Consider the following 15,614-nt stretch of genomic DNA (forward strand, 5'->3'; position numbering starts at 1 on the left):
GGCAGGGTAAGACGGGAAAGGAGCACAACAAAGCTCTTAAATTGAGCCTTATGCTCTCGCGCTACTTTGGTTTCCAAGAAGGTGGATATGGTACATTCTGCTCAATTTTCCACTCGTAATCACGTTGAGAAGGTTCGTGGAGAAGCTGCTTTCATTTTCCTGAATGGGTTTTGGAGCTGGAATTCATTTACTTAAGTATTGTTTCTTTCCCAGCCGACTAGGACCTGGAACCTGCCGGTCAGGCTGCAGTGTGGCCACAAGTCTGTCCAGGCCTGGGTGCAAGCTCGGCATCAGGGCTGCATCCGGCCCATCCCCCAGATGGTGCAGTGGAGGGTAGGCATGCAGGCCCCAGAGCTGGGCTGGGAGTGGGGACATCCGGGAGAAACTTTGGGGCCCCACAGCCTTCTGTGGGCGCAGGAAGGGAGAAGGATGGGGAAAAGTGACAGAGACACAGAAACAGAGACACAAAGACGCACAGAGCCTAATGGTTATGGTGGATTCCCACCAAAAAGGGGGAGATGGGTTAAAAGGGGGTGGGAAATCAAGGCCACAGAAGTTCCAGACAAGAAGCTAGAGCCCCAGTTGCAAAGGAAGACATTCGGTTAAGGTGGGAGGGAAATCGTCAACAATAAAAGCTCTTTGCAGGGAACATTTTGACTTTGTTATAAATGGAAATAGGAGATTTCAGAAAGTGGGTTTTCTGAAGCTGGCATTTAGGACCCCATGGCAAATCTCAGTGGGTTTCTCTTCCTGCCTAAGTGGACATTGTCAGAATAAATTAAACTTCCCTGTCGGGAACTCTCCTGAGCTCCCCTCTCAGATTGGTGGGGGGAAGACTCTGACACAGTGTCTTGGTCCCACACCCCAGTCTCTCTGCTTGGCTGAAGAATGGCTGCCCGCACACAATCATATTCTGTCCCGCCTGGCCAGCTTTATGACTTGGCCACCATCAATCTTGTCCCTAACACGACATTTGTTTATGACGGGTGGGAAGGGCTAATGGCTTCATGAACTGTCCGTGAAATGCCTATAGTGGAGAAGGCCCTGCAATACCAGGCAGGCCCAAGGAGCAGGGGACCTGAGCTAAGCTCTGAAGCAAACGGCCCCGGGTTGGGGGGGCCTAACAAACGAGAGGCCCTCTCACAGAGCTCTTAGAGGTGGGGCAGGAGTAGAGGTAAACTGTCACTCCAACTTGCCTTGCTTTGGGTGCTGCTAACAGCCTCAGAGAACACTGGTGTGGGTGCCTGAGGCCTGATCAAGTATGGACACCTCTTGTCCCTCCCGGGCAATCTGTCCCGGCAGCCTCAACCTGCAGAGGGTTCAAAATCTCTTGGGTTTTGCACCATTAAGAACAAAACTAATGACATTCCACCTTAAAAACGGAGACCCTTCTTGCCCTATGTCCTTTACTCGCCTATCAAAGTTAGGGAGAGCCCAATAGGACTATAAGGCACTCTTGTTTCCTGACCCTTGTTTCTGACCCGGCAGGAAACAGCCAGGAGCTTGCAGGCCACCAGTACAATTGAGCCTTATTCCTTTGCAAGCATCGATTCTTAATGACACAAATTTTGTGGAATAATAAATTGTAAAACGCATGCTTGTTTGCACTCCGTCTGGTGAAAAAGGTCTGCTAACTACATAACCCTGGAAAATTCAGCACTGGTTCCTCCCACACGTGCAACATGCCAAATGCAAGACTGCATATGGCATGTGGCATGCTGGCATTTATGTACTCATGGCATAAATTGCTATTAAAATAAATGTGCCCATTTCTACATAAAGGACAAAATACTTACTCTCCTAAAGCTTTTTACAGAGGCTATTTTAAAAACTAGCCGATCCCCCGCCATGGATCTGGATTGCTGTCACAGCTAATTTCAAAATGTACTGGCTATTAGTTAAAGTATCAAGGAGTTCTTCTTAGAATATTTCACAGGAAAATTATCCTTATTCCTAAAACAGTACAAACCAAACTTTCAGACCTCTAAGGAATAAATTGTTACACGTTAAATAAGGTTGGCAGGAGTTGGTTTTCTTAAATCGGATGTGAGAATCGAAAAGGTAATGTACTGATAGGAGACGTTACATAGATGTGGTTTTAAAATCCGAATAATGAGCAGAACTTCTCTCCTTCCACTCAGCATGGCTTCTAAACTTGCACAGGCAACGAGTGCAGAAATGACTACGTCATGTATGTTTAACACAAACACCTTCTTAGACACATGTATGTTTCATGCCTAATTTTCAAACATTCGAATAGACGAGGGTAAAGCAAGTTGCTAAGCAGCTTTCCTGGAGCACGCCTGTAAACATTCTCGACCTGTGGGCCAGGGGCTCCTCGCCGACCGCAGAAACCCAAGCACCGCGCTTCACCCCATACCCGCTTCCTCTCCTGCAGCTGGGACTGGAGACCCGCAAGGAAGGACAGGGGCTGCTTGTGGCCCACTCCTAGGCAGGCCAGACTCGGAAGGGCCCCCAGCCAGGAGCAAACGGACTCTTTCCTTCTCCCAGGTCACCCCAGCAGCTCGCTCCCGCCGCTGGGAACGGTAGGGAAAGCCCGCCGAGCTCTCCAGGGCCGACCTGGGCCTGGGCCGGGGCTGACTGCGACCGCCACCTCCTCCGGGCTGCAAAGCCGAGGCCCAAGGAGAGTGGAGAGTCGCAGGCACGTGTGGGCTCCGAACACGCTGAGCCCGCCGCTCGCCCAAGGGCTTCTGGCGTCCTTGAGGCCGAGCGACTCTCCGCACGGCCACTGCCAAGTGATTGGTGGCCTCTGCAAACCTCACACACTGCACGAGGACGCAGCCCTGCCGGGGAGGCCGCCTGGGGCCGCAGCGCTGGCCCTGGCAGGTCTGGCGCGGCCAGGCCTAGGCGGGTGGGCCGGGGGTGGTCCTGCAAACGCGCAGCTCCGGGACCCCGCGCCTGGAGGCTGCGGGCCGGCGCGGGGCGAGCTGTCACCCGTGAGCAATCAAGTGCCTCTGACCTTTCCACCCCAGCTGCGCTCCTAAACACACGTGTGTCTTCACAACAAAGGCCAGCGAGGAGGAAATGAGAGCTCGGCGGGGCCCTGCAGCGCCCGGCAGAGACGCGGGGTGACCGGGCGGGGGGCGGGCTCCTCCGAGCGCCGCGGCCAGAGCCCCGAGGGCGCTTCTCCCCGCTCGGCGCCCCCGCCCCGTCCCCATCCCCGGCACTCCGCGCCTGCCACCCTCCCTCAGCGCCGTCTTGCTGGCACCCCGATGAACCCAGCTAAACTAACAGGGGTCTCCTTTGAATCTGTTGTCCCCAACGACTCATTTCAGGAGGAGGCCGCGGAGACCCGGGCTGATCTGGGGGGAGAGGCAGCGGGGCGGGGTGGGGAGAGGAAGGAGCTCCAAACGCAAACAGAAGCCGGCCCGGGCCGCCGCGGGTAATTACAGCTAATTAGCTGGAGAGCGTTCCCGTCGCGAGCGGCGTCCAGGAGGCCGGCGTCGGGGCGGGCGCGACTCGGAAGGGACTGGGCCTCCGAGAAACGCCCCAGCCGGAAAGCCAAGCGTGGGCCGCGCGGGTCTCCACCCGCCAGCCCTACTCCAGAGAGTCCAACCAGACACGTCGAGAACCGCACCGTCTCCGGCCGACCTGCTCGGCCTCGGGCTGGGCCCGCCCGCCCGCCCGCGGGGACAGGGCCGGGAGTCACCTGCTGCAGCTCCCCTTCCGGGCCTCGACACCCCACTCCGGCCGCGGGCCTTTGTCCGCCAATCCCAGCTCCTCGCTCGGCTCCCCAAAGTGGAGAAAGACACCAAACTCCGGCAGACTGCGGGGGAGTCTTCGCCGTCACCCCCTCCCCTTCTCCTGCCCCGAAAGAGGCTGTAACCCGAGGAAGCGGGAGGCAGCCCCGGGACCTAGCGCCGCGACAGCCCAGAGAGATTGAAACGGGGCCGTGAGGCCACCCCCAGCCGGCCTGCCCCAAAGAGACACCCGCGCCAGCGCCGCTGCGATCTTCCCGGCGATTAGGTTACGACCCTGGGGGAGGGGACCGAGCGAATCACAGGCCACGTAGAGCAGTTTTTGACTGAAATTAAAGTGTATTTATTTGCAGCAATCCTTTAACAATGATCAAATTTTGACAACAAGCAACAGCAATTACTGCTTAAGTGTTGCCTCTAGATAGGAGCGGCAGATAGCAGGAAACTGTATTATCTCCAAAACAAACTGCAAGCCCCCCCACGCCTGTAATCAAATCGCCATCTCCCCAAAGTCTGATTGGCAGGGCAGATCACCCTAAGATAAGGAATTTATTACATTTCCTGGGTTATTTACAAAAGGGGGAGGGCCAATCCGGATTGTCCCCTAGGTTTAACTGTAAATTAACAAGAAAAATTGGTTTAAAAAGAAACCACCCTAGACCAAAGTGTTCTGTTCCTCTCGCCTTCCTTCTTGTTATTGCTTTAAATCTTTTTCAAAAATAGTTGTTCTACAAACATATTTTCTAAAATAGTTTCCCAAAGATTAAATATCCCTTTCCAACCCGCAGTATATTTTTAAAAAAGCAATCCTTCTATGTAATACATGAAGGATTGTAAATGGGGGAGAATTATATACATACATTTAAAAACTAGTTTATGTTTCCTTTTATAAAGGACTGAAATTAACAGGAAAAAATCTATTCAGCATCTGGCTCACAGGGATGTGTAATTTGCATTGCAATTTTATATGGAATACACAAGCCAAATATTTGTGCATATCTGGCCGCACAGTCCCATCTCTGGGCACACAGGTATCACCGTGGTAAGACCGCGGCTGATTCATGGGCCTAAAATTTCCGAATCCTGGTCTGTCATTAGTGAGAAAACGTATTTGTTTATATGCCAACTCCAATCTGTTTAGAAAAATATCTTTTTACTAGCCTCAAAGCAAGCTGACTATATAGCACATTTTGCAGAAGATGCTGCAGGAGAATAATTCTAAACAAAAAGACTTTCAGTAAAATTTGACACGGACTAGTCAGAGGGTTTCTCCATTTTTCAGAGATTTAGGTGGAGAATAGGTAACTTCTAGTGTTTTCTCTCTGAAATCTTTTTTCGTAATAATTAAAGCTCTATTAAAGTATCCAGACATATAGGTCTCATTCAAACTGAATGGTAATTTATTAATAAACAATGAATATGTTCAACAAAAAGAAAAGAGGATAGAATAAGATTAATACAGTTTCCCTTTTTATAATGAGAAAAAAAGCACAATTTAAAGTTTCAGGCAATTTAACGTCAGGTTTTGGAAACACTTTCTGGCGTTTGGTCCACGACATCCAACTACAAATTAAAAATAAATTACTATGTTGCAATTTACATTTTAAAACAAGTCCATGAATAAAAAGAAAGCGACTTTCATAAACGGGGACTTTCCCCTCCCTTCAACATAGGATAAAATAATATCTTACAGGTGAGAGGCAAGGAAGAAGGCAAGAGAGGGGAGACGGGGGGAAGGGAAAGCAGGTCTCTGAAAAGCGAGAAGAAACTTACGTGTTATCTGGAGTAACACTGTCCTTTAATAAACCATGATTTTGCTGTCTCTGTACAAAACAGTTTACAGGTTTGTTTATTTAGATAAGGCAAAGTGGAGGTGGCTCTGAATTAATCTGTTAAGAAAATAGAGTTTTCTTCGTGCTGGTGCTGGTGAGCTGAATTTTTGGAGGGATATTCTGTTCGCTGGTGTGGTGAATATTCTCAAGGTTTTGTTTTGTTTTGTTTTTTAATTGGATTTTTTTTTTTTAGTTTCGATTTTGCCTTGATGGGTTCCTTTGGCTTTTCCTGCTTTGGGGTTCGATTCAGTTCGGCTTTGAGAGGGTGTCAGAACTTGCTACAGTCATAGACGAAAGCTCCGGACGTGCGGTACAGAGACTGGCTGGAAGGGAAGGCCATTTGACAGCTACTATTCCCGTTCACTGGAGAGTTGTTCAAGCCGATCCTCTGCGACTCGAACATCTCCCGCACCGAGTGGAAGTTCTGCTGCTGGCCCGGGTAGCCTGCGGCCGCCGCCGCCGCCGCCGCGCTCGCCAAGTGGCCCAGGTCTCCGCCTGCCTGGTTCAGGTACCACGAGGTGAGGCGGCCCTGGTGGGCCGCAGGGTGGTGGCCGGCCTCCTGGCCTCCCCCGCCGCCGCCGCCGCCGCCGTGACTCAGGGACGACGAGCTGCTGCTGGTGACCGGAGGCAGAGAGTAGTCGGGCAGGGGGTCGTCCACGGCCGAGCCGCCCGCGCCCCCGGGCGCGCCCTGCAAGTGGCCCCCGCGCTCGCCGGCCGCGTACAGGCTCATGGCCTGCAGGTTGCAGTGGTAGGTCCCGGCGCCGCCCGCAGCCCCCGCGCCCCCCGCGCCGCCGCCGCCGCCCGAGCTGCCCGCGCTGGAGCTCTGGCTGCAGGGGGAGCTGTAGAGGGAGCTCTGACCCGGAGAGTAGGCGCCGAGCGCCAGCGGGGGTGCGATCCCTGCGCGCGAGGACGCCGCAGCCGAGGCCAGAAGGCCGGAGCCGAGCTCCGCTGCCGCGCTCTGCGGCGACCCCCGCAGCGACGTCATGATGTTGTCCACGCTGAAGCCCTGGCTATGGTGCGGCGGCGGAGGCGCGGAGGGCGCGGGCGGCGGCGGCGCGGAATCCGCACCGTCCAGGCTGAGCGGCCGCGCCGAAGGCAGGCTGCCCGGGGGGCTACTCCCGCTGGACAGGCTGCTGCTGCTGCTGTCGGGGCTCTCGATCTTGGGCACCGTGGCGGCGCTGCCGCTGCCCAGGGCGGCGGCCGGGGACAGGGGCTGGGGCGGCGAGGGGCACGTACCGTTCTCGGTCTTGATGTCCTGGATGCGCACGGGCGGCGGCTGCGGGCCGGGCGCGTTGCCGTCGGCCTGCTCGGGCGGCGCGGGCGGGGGCTGGCGGCCGGGCGGGGGCGGCTCCTTGAGGTGCAGCCTGTCCTTCTCCTCCTTGTCCTTCACCGCGTCCTTCTTCTTGAAGCGCCGCCGCCGCCGCAGGAAGCTGCCGTTCTCGAACATGTTGTAGGAGTCCGGATCCAGCGTCCAGTAGCTGCCCTTGCCCGGCTTCTTGTCGTCGCGCGGCACCTTGACGAAGCACTCGTTGAGCGAGAGGTTGTGGCGGATGCTGTTCTGCCAGCCCTGCTTGTTGTCCCGGTAGAAGGGGAAGCGGTCCATGATGAACTGGTAGATGCCGTTCAGGGTGATCTTCTTGTCCGGGGCGTTCTGGATGGCCATGGTGATGAGCGCGATGTAGCTATAGGGCGGCTTCACCATGTCCTTGGGCTGCGGCTGCGGCGTGTAGGGCCCGTAGGCGCGGGCCATGCCGCCCGGGTACTGCTCGGCGTGCGCAGGGTGCGAGTACACGCTCATGGGGGCCGGCATGGCGGTGTAGCCGCCCCCGGCCGCCGCGGCCGCCGCGCGGTAGTAGCTCTGCTCGCCGCCGAGGTAGGGCACCACTCCCAGGGAGTTGGGGCTGGACACCGAGTAGCGCGCCTGCATGGCCCCCGCTCGCCGCCGCCCCGCGCCGCCCGCCGCCCCCCACCCTCGCTCGGGCCGGGCCGCGCCGCGCCGGCCGCCGAGTCCGAGTCCGGGCCCGGCCGAGCTGGTGCCGGCCCGCTGCGCTGTGCGTCCGGCTGCGCTGCCGCCTCTCCCGGCGCTCGCTGGGGCTGGCTCCTCCGGCGCCTCGGGCTACCTCGGGGCCCGCGCGGCCGCGAGGCGGGGTCGCTGCGAGGGGAGAAGGCCGGGCCGGGCCGCGGCAGACCGCCTTGCAGGAACTCGCGGCGCAGCTTCCAGGCGCAAACGGGGAAAAGCAGACAAAAAGAAAGAACAAGCAGGCGCCCTTCTCGCCACACTGCCTGCGCCTTCCAGGAGACTCTGCCCCGAGCTGCCGGCGAAGGCGGCCAAATAACCAGGGCGGGGGGGGCCGCGCGCCGGCCGCCTGCCCGGGCCCCGCGTCACCTTTTCTCGGTCTCTCGCGCGCCAACCGCTTAAGGAAGCATTGGGAAAACTTCTGAACTTTTGAGCATCCGTCACCCAGGCGAGGACTTTTTTACGCAGTTACACTTTTTTCCGGGCAGCGGGGCCCCGCCCCGCCAGCGGCGGCAGCCAATGGGAGGTGAGAACCGCCTCTGAATGAGCCGGAGGCCGAGCCCTGCCGGCCCGCTCCCGGAGGCCGGAGGACCGCGGGGCTGACCACACGCGCGCCGGCCGCCCTGGCCCGGGCCCCGGCCCTGCGCCCGGCCCGCCGTCGGTTCGCCCCCCGCAGTCCACCTGCCCGCCGCCGGCGCCCGGCAGACCTCCCACCCCGGGCCCTGCGGACCCACGCCCGCTCTTCGCGCAGACTTCCTGGGTCCTCCCGGGCCCCGTGCAGACCCTACCTCCGTCCACCGCTCCCGAATGGCCCTGGCGTCTCCGCCCCGCCTCGCGCTGGCTCGCTCCATTCCTTCGCCCGCCCCGCCGACGCCAGCCTTGGGGTCTCCCCGGCCTCTCCTCCCCGCCGCCTCTCCTCTCCCGCAGCCCCTTCCCTCCCTTCTCCAACGTCAGTCTCACTCGGGTCTTTGACGTCTCCGGCTTTTCTCCACTTGGAGGTTCTCCTGTCCTGAACTCGGCTACAAAGGACATGATTTTGAGGGCTCGGTCACAGCCAGGCCCTGTTCGCGGTGGGGAAGAAGACTCGTTGCCCATCTGGCCCCCCTCCATGACCCCTCCCCAGTCGAAATTAAGGCAAGGGGTGCGGGGCCCTGCTGGGAGTTTCCGACGGCCGTTCACCCGCGAAGGATGAGCCTGCCCCACTGCGGGCCGCCCTGCTTCCCTCCCCCCTCCCCGGGGGGCCCTTGGCGGCCTGAGGGTGCGGGCGGCAAGGGCTGCGGGAGCACGGCTGCTTCCCCGCGCGCCCCTGCTCTCCCGCGAGGGTCCCGCCGCCTCGCCGCGCCGCCGCCCCCTCTGATTGCGTCAGGCGCATTTCGGCTGAGATGAGGGGTCAGGCTGCGGGCTCGGCGACATTAGCAGGTGTGATGACAAGAAACAAATAAATATGTCTAAGAGCTTAACGCTTCCCCAGGCCAGTCTCCATCTCCACATGCGCGGGGCTGCCGGCTCGCAGACATAACGGGTGTGTCTGGGAGAACGTACAGGATCGCACCTGGAGGGCGGTTCAAGGATTCTGGGGGGATACGCACAGAAGGGCCCCCGCTTCTTGTGCACAGGCCTGAGATTTGCCGTCGCTGGGTGGTTGGAATGGGACAGGAAGAAGAGAAACGAGGGAAAGAAACGAAGGACCGGGAAAGAGCCAGGCCTCCCCCGCGACCCCGGCACGGCGATTCTGCATTCTAGCGACTTTAGGAGAGACCCTCCCGGAGGCTGAATCCCAAGTTGTTCACTAGAAGCTGGGGGAAGTGGCGAGTTCAGGAGACTGCAAAGAAGCGTGCGTGACGCATTTAACAGCTCCGCTCCCCATGATTTCCGACCATCTGTTAACTCCAAGGACATGTTCGGGGCCCCTTTTGTCTCCCCTGTTCGAATCCCGGCTTCCTCACGTTGGCAGGAAAATTCAAATTGCAGCTTCGGCTGTTACATGTGAAGGATGCTGACGTGTAGCAGGCGCATCTCCGTGTCACCTGAACATTTAAAAAGTACTGTTTCATGATGGACATTGACATCGAAGAAAAGAGGACCTGCCTCTTCTGGAATTAGCCTTTGGAGGAGGGAGGGTTGCCCCGAGGTTGCTCTGAATCCCGGGGCCGCTGCCTCCTGGCCTGCTGTGCGCCGGGGTCTCTGGAGGCTCCTTTTCCAGGTGGTTTGCAGGCCAAGTCACTGGTGGGCTGGAGAAGCACCAACAGGAGGCTCAGTACTTGCTGGTTGCCAAGGACACTAGACAGGGGCGAGGGTGGTGGTGAAGCCCCACGACTTGAACACTTAATTCGTGTTCAGCCCCCAGCCCGGCACCCTGAAGGTCTTATCAGCGCACTTGGTCGAGGCTTTAAGCAGTGCTCTGGCTTCAGCCTGGAGGAGATTTAAGTGGTCTCCCTGAACACCTCAACAAGTGGTGAATTCGGTCTTTAAGCTGCTTTTTGCACTGCTAGCGGTGCGCGGAGATGAACGCAGCGATTACGGATGCTTTGTTTTCCGAATGCGGGAAACGCCTTCGGCCCCGAGTTTTGCAACAGGCAATTGTGCCCCGCCGCCCCCTCCCCCACCAGCCTGTCGCCTCCTGCTCTTCCCTGCCTCCTCCCTCCATCGGCCCAGTGAAGTGTAAACAGCTTGTTATGTAAATTGCAAATCGAACTGCAGCGGTGTTCTCAGCTCTCTGTTTTGGGTATAAAAGTTGCCGTTGTGAAATTAGTATCTGGCATGCGAAAAAAAATGGAGGGATGTGGTTTTATCAAGATCAACTTTCCACTGGTTTAGCTCTGCATATTCGCCAAGAAAAGATATTTGCATTTGTGTTTTATAAACTTACTCGGAAGCAAGCCTCCAGTAAGCGACTTGATTGTATTTCAAGCACTTATTTCATTTTTGTTGTTAGTGGTGTTATTTGAACATTAACACGCACACATGAAGTCTTTGGGGGAACAGGTTAAAGTTTTTATTTTCAGGTTACAGTTTTTGATGCCCCTTTCTGCTACTCCAGGGGGTACTTCAATCATCCTCTTCCGCACATCTCTTGACTCATTTGGCAAAAGAGCCCCCACAGGAACCCTTCAGCTTCTTTTCTGACACCTCACGTACTTGCAGCCTGAAGGCCCCGCAGGCGACAGCGGTAATGGATGTTTGGTGGAACCCTCCCTCGGCCCACACTCCGCCCCTCCCCAGCAGGCCGGGCAACAATTCCCAGGACCCACCGAGGAGTGCTCAGCTCGGAGGAGGGGGAGTGACGTCACAGCGATGTTCAAAACAAAGTCTCCCCTGGCCCCACCATAGAAAAGCACCAGGAAGGGGAATGTGGCGAGCACTCCAAGAAATGCTCGGATTGGGGACCAGGTGACACTGTAGGAATGTGTGTGCTGGGGGATGGGATGGTGTCCTAAATACGGGTCACCAGGAGCCAGAAGGCGCTCTCTTTCTTTTTCTTTTTCAAGTAAAGTAGAGGGAGTGGAGATCGGGATGGGGGCAGTCCCGAAAAATCACTCCGTAGGGGTGTGAGCTCCGGGTGTGAGCTCGGCTCTTATAGTGCGGATTGTCCCTGACACAGCCCAGTCACCTCTGAGGTGTGCCTAGACGCCCTCTCCCTTACCTCCCCGCTTTCTGGCTTCTCCATCCTCTGGGCTCTGGGTTCAGCCCTGAAAGCTGGACTGTGGGCTGGAGTGGGGAGGCGAGGGCAGGTAGGATACCAGCTTCAGGGGGAGCTCCACCTGGCCCAGGACCTGGGGGACAACAGAAAACGCAGGCTTAGAACATGATGGAAAGCGCTTCTCCTGCTCCACTCGGGTCAGTGATTCCTGGGGGCTCTGCACACACAGGAGGGAGGCTGCAAGTCCACAGCTGCCTCAGCATCTTTCCCTTTGCTGAGGGAGACAAAGTGGAAGATTAAGGCAATTAACCTCAGAAGGCCACTAGAAAACTGCCCACTGGGCTGCCATCACAGACCACTGGAGCAAGGTCCGCTTGGGGGTGTCTTTGAGCTATTTAGACTACTTAGATAATTGTCTGAGTTCTCCACTTGGCCTCCTTTGCTTAGACCAGAAGCCCAAGGGTAGGGGAGGATATCCTGGTATCAATGCCCGGTATTCGTTTTCAAACCACCAGGCCGGCAGGCAACGTTTGTCATCGGTGCGACTTTTCAGCGGAGGAAGGAGTGGGGACCGAACATCTGTGTGGCCGCGACCTTGGGTAGATACTCCTTAGCTAGGGGATTTTCAAGTAGAGGTTTTGTTAGCACAGTCAGCACAGTCCCTCCAATTCAGCCCCCTCCCTAGTAGAAAAATAACTTCTACAATAAACGAAAAGAGCGTTTGGTTTTCGATTGTTTTAAAGACAAAGTGATCCATATTGCCTGTCTACATGATTGGATTAATCCGATAGTTGCCCTCCTAGGGGCAGACCTCCACGGGAAGTTTGTGTGACGGGATAATTTAATGTCATCTCCTAACTCCCCTAGATGGGCGGTTCCCCTATTTACTCACCCAGGAGAAAGTCAGCCAACACCTGCTCGTTCCCGCCTCGGGATGGCCCACCTGTCGCCCCTTTGCAGAAAAGCCCCCGCCTCGAAGGGCGTTTCTGGGGCTCAGAGCCGAGCTAAGCTGCAAGAAGGGGCCGTAGGGAATGCGGGAAGTGAATCTTTAACTTTGGTGCCCGGCTTCAAAAGACTCAGGGCTGCCTGTGTTCCGGCAGAGGTAAATGGAGATTCAAACTGTCACCTCGCATTAACAATCCGGAATAAAAATAAAATTTGTAAAGGGATAGATGATCGGAAAGAACAAATGGTGCGTGTGTGCACGCACGAGCTCCAGTTTCTCCCCATCCAGGTCCCCAGCGGACCCAGAGCGGCCGCCGCCCTCCACGGCCGGGAGGCAGAGGCCCCGCAGCCTCCCAACCTGGGCTCCTGTGGGGCGCAGTGGGGGGGGGAGGGCCGCGCAGGGCGGGCGAGTCCCCAGGTCCCAGAATCTGCCAGAGCCAGGGTGCGCGGCGCAGGGTGCGGCGGGCGCCGGCCGTCGGAGGACTGCAGGGCGAAAGCGCCTTCCTGGGGCTGGAGCGGAAGGCGTGTGCGCCTGCATGGACGCGCCTTGGCTACGGGTGTCGGAAGACAGGGCTTTGCTCCGTGAGACAGACCCACAGACAGCTCCGGAGCCGCCGGCGTGGTGAGGTGCGCTGCAACCTTGCAGGTGGCGGGCTGTTCCCGGGTCTCCGGCCCCGCGCCGCAGCGGACCCAGGCGCCCGGGCTGCCGCCAGCCTTCCTTCCGAGGGCTCCCTTGGCAGAGCCCTGCGCCCTGGGACCTTCCTTCCGAAGTCCCTCACCCGGGTCGGGGCGTAGCACCACGCGGACGCACCGCCGGGCCCGCTGCGGGTAAGGCGCGCTCGGGCCCCCCGCCCCCCACTCTGAACCTTTGGGCAGCAGCCCCAGGGCCCTGGGCCGGGCCGGCGTTTGCACCTCTCAGGGCAGGGACAAGGCCGGTACCTGGCTCGGTGCCGCTGGCCTCCCCTGAGGGCCTGAGGGCCGACGCCGCCGGGAACTGCGGGTCCTCGAGAGTGGGTGGGCGCCCGGACGCGTGCACTGGTGACCCGGTGGTCTCCGCTCCCAGGCCGCCCTCCGCAGGCTCCCCGCCGCTTCCCCGCATGCGTAGGTAGAAGAAGGGACGATGTGGACGCCCGGAGGCCCCTTGGTCCACCCAGACGGGGGCTCTCAGGCTGGGGGACCAGACCCCGGCAGGTCCCGCGCGGGGGAACCCGGGGCCAGGCAGCCGTCCTGGGCGCCCGCACCGGGCACTGCGCGTGCTACGAGCGCCCCCTGCCGTCCGAGGCGTAGTCTCCGCGGCGCCTCTGCCCGCGCCGGGCCCCGAAGGCCGGCTCAGCCCATCCATCCCGCCACAGCGTCCCTTGGGAACCCGGTCTCTAGAGAAGGAGGCTTGGGGAAGACCACGCCGCCGGTGTAGGACCCCGCAGGGCCTGGCACCTGGTTTTCCTAGGCTGCAACTCTCGTCCCTCAGGGTCCAGGCGGGAATAGCCCCATCGGGGAGACCATCTCAGACTGCCAGGCACAGACCACAGATGCTTTTGTTCCTGGAGTGGAGGGAGGTGACCTGAGACTGGAGCTTTCAGCCACCACTACGCATTCCTTCCAGGCGGCCCTTTTAATTGATGTACACGTTACAGAAAAATCAAGGCCGCTCCATCAAGTGAATTACATTGTGGGAGATGCCAAGGAATGTATTTACTGGCAGCCAGGTTTGCCAATAAAAGTTGCAAATAAAGACTGCTGGTTTCCAGGAAAATGTACTTCTGTTTTTTAAGCACTCCTTAGTCTTAATTACCAAAAACTGAGCCTCCAAAGAACCGGTTTCGAGAACAGGACCAGTGAGTGGCGGTGCTGACTAGGTCTCACACTCCCACGTGCAATTACGCACCCCGAAGTCACCTATGGGAACAAGGACCATGCATCTCTATGGCTTTGCCCGCAGAGAGGCTTGTCCGTATTTACATACGCAGCAGACACAGACACAGGCTAAACGCTGGCACACAGAGAGGTATGCATTCGGATTAGCGCTGTTTAGTTTGGAAGTGAAAAAATAAGTTTGTCTTAAACTATGGCAAATAGGCGAATTTCCACAGAAATAAATGTGTGCGAGGAAAGGAGGCACTTGCTCTGTAGTGTTTAGTTACGGTTGCCCTGGTAGTTCTTTTTAGTCCAGCTGGGTTGACTATAAATGAAGGCAGCAGAGAAATGCAGAATTTACTTTTGCTAAAGGTTAGCTTTGGCTTGGGGTCACAAGGACCCCAGTGGGAATTAGAAAATCTCCCCACTCACTAGATGGAGCAGCACCTCCCCCCAACAAAAAAAAGGGGGTTTGGGGCGGAGTGTGCACACTAATGAGAGGCAGATTTATTCCATGTTTCTCCAATCTTAAACACGGACACTAACAACCACAATTACAAGGACAGGTAACATGCACTGAACACTTAGTATGCGGTCATCCTGCTGCGTGCTTTAAATACTCCTTTCACCTAATCCTCACAAGGACGCTGACATGGATACTATGATCTACATCGTATACATGAGGAAACTGAGCTTAAAGAGAAGAAAGAGCTTGCCCCAGGTTACACAGCCCTAGCGATGGCACTCTGCGTGGGCTCGCGGGATCTAAGATGCCATTTATGATAAGGTACAGTGCTTATCAGCCACTAAGAGGGGAAAAACTAAATTATTAAATATCATCAGTGGTAAATGTCATCTCTGTTTCAGTTGCTAAAATGTAAACAGAAAAATGTGCATTTCAGATCGATGATACATTTACTAATCCATGTAATCAACAAACACATAGAGGCCTGCTCCGTGTTTGGCCTTCTTCTAGCAGCTGGGTGTATAACGGAACACCCTTTGCAGACATCCATGAAGCTAAATACTATCATGGGAAGGATGCTTACCCACAGCAACCCTTGAATCTATTATATATGTGTACACATACTGACTTGCATTGGTCTGGTTCATCTGCACACTTCTATACTATTCTAGAGATGCTCACACCAGTGCTATGAGGAGAAACTGGTATAAGGGCAAGCACAGAAAAATGGTATATATTTGGACACAGACATTCTGTATACGTGAATAAAGGACCTGCTGGTGAATGCATTTTTCTCTCCTCCTGGATGCTATCTGGTGGCTTCTCTCCTGCTTTCCCCTCCATTTAGTTTCCCCAAGGAAGATTCTCCAGAAAACACAGCAAATAAAGCAGAGAAGCTCTTTTCCGCCCCTGCCTCAATGGTAGGCCCGCCCTTACCCACAGCTCCAGACAGATGGGCAGGCAGGCAGGCCAGGAGCCTCAGGACACTGAGGAAGCAGGAACACTTCCTCTGGGACCCAGGGCAGAAGTCAGCCAGAGGAGGGAGGCTGGAGGAGGGACAGGCAGCAGGAGGCGGGCTTCAGGTTGTAGCTCACCTCCAGGACACCATGGGGGACTGTCCAGAAGTCACCAGTCAAGCCCT

General features: G+C 56.9%; 1 protein-coding gene across 1 annotated transcript; it reads right to left on the reverse strand.

The window, feature by feature from the left end:
* Positions 1 to 605: 605 nt before the first annotated feature.
* On the reverse strand, positions 606 to 8,003 carry LOC105487300 (forkhead box C1). Its single transcript, XM_011750744.3, has one exon. It carries the CDS (start codon positions 7,476 to 7,478, stop codon positions 5,820 to 5,822), a length of 1,659 nt encoding a protein of 552 aa, XP_011749046.1. The 5' UTR covers positions 7,479 to 8,003; the 3' UTR covers positions 606 to 5,819.
* Between the last annotated feature and the right edge of the window lie 7,611 nt (positions 8,004 to 15,614).

This window comes from Macaca nemestrina, chromosome 5, assembly GCF_043159975.1.
Source record: "Macaca nemestrina isolate mMacNem1 chromosome 5, mMacNem.hap1, whole genome shotgun sequence".
Lineage (NCBI taxonomy): Eukaryota > Metazoa > Chordata > Mammalia > Primates > Cercopithecidae > Macaca > Macaca nemestrina.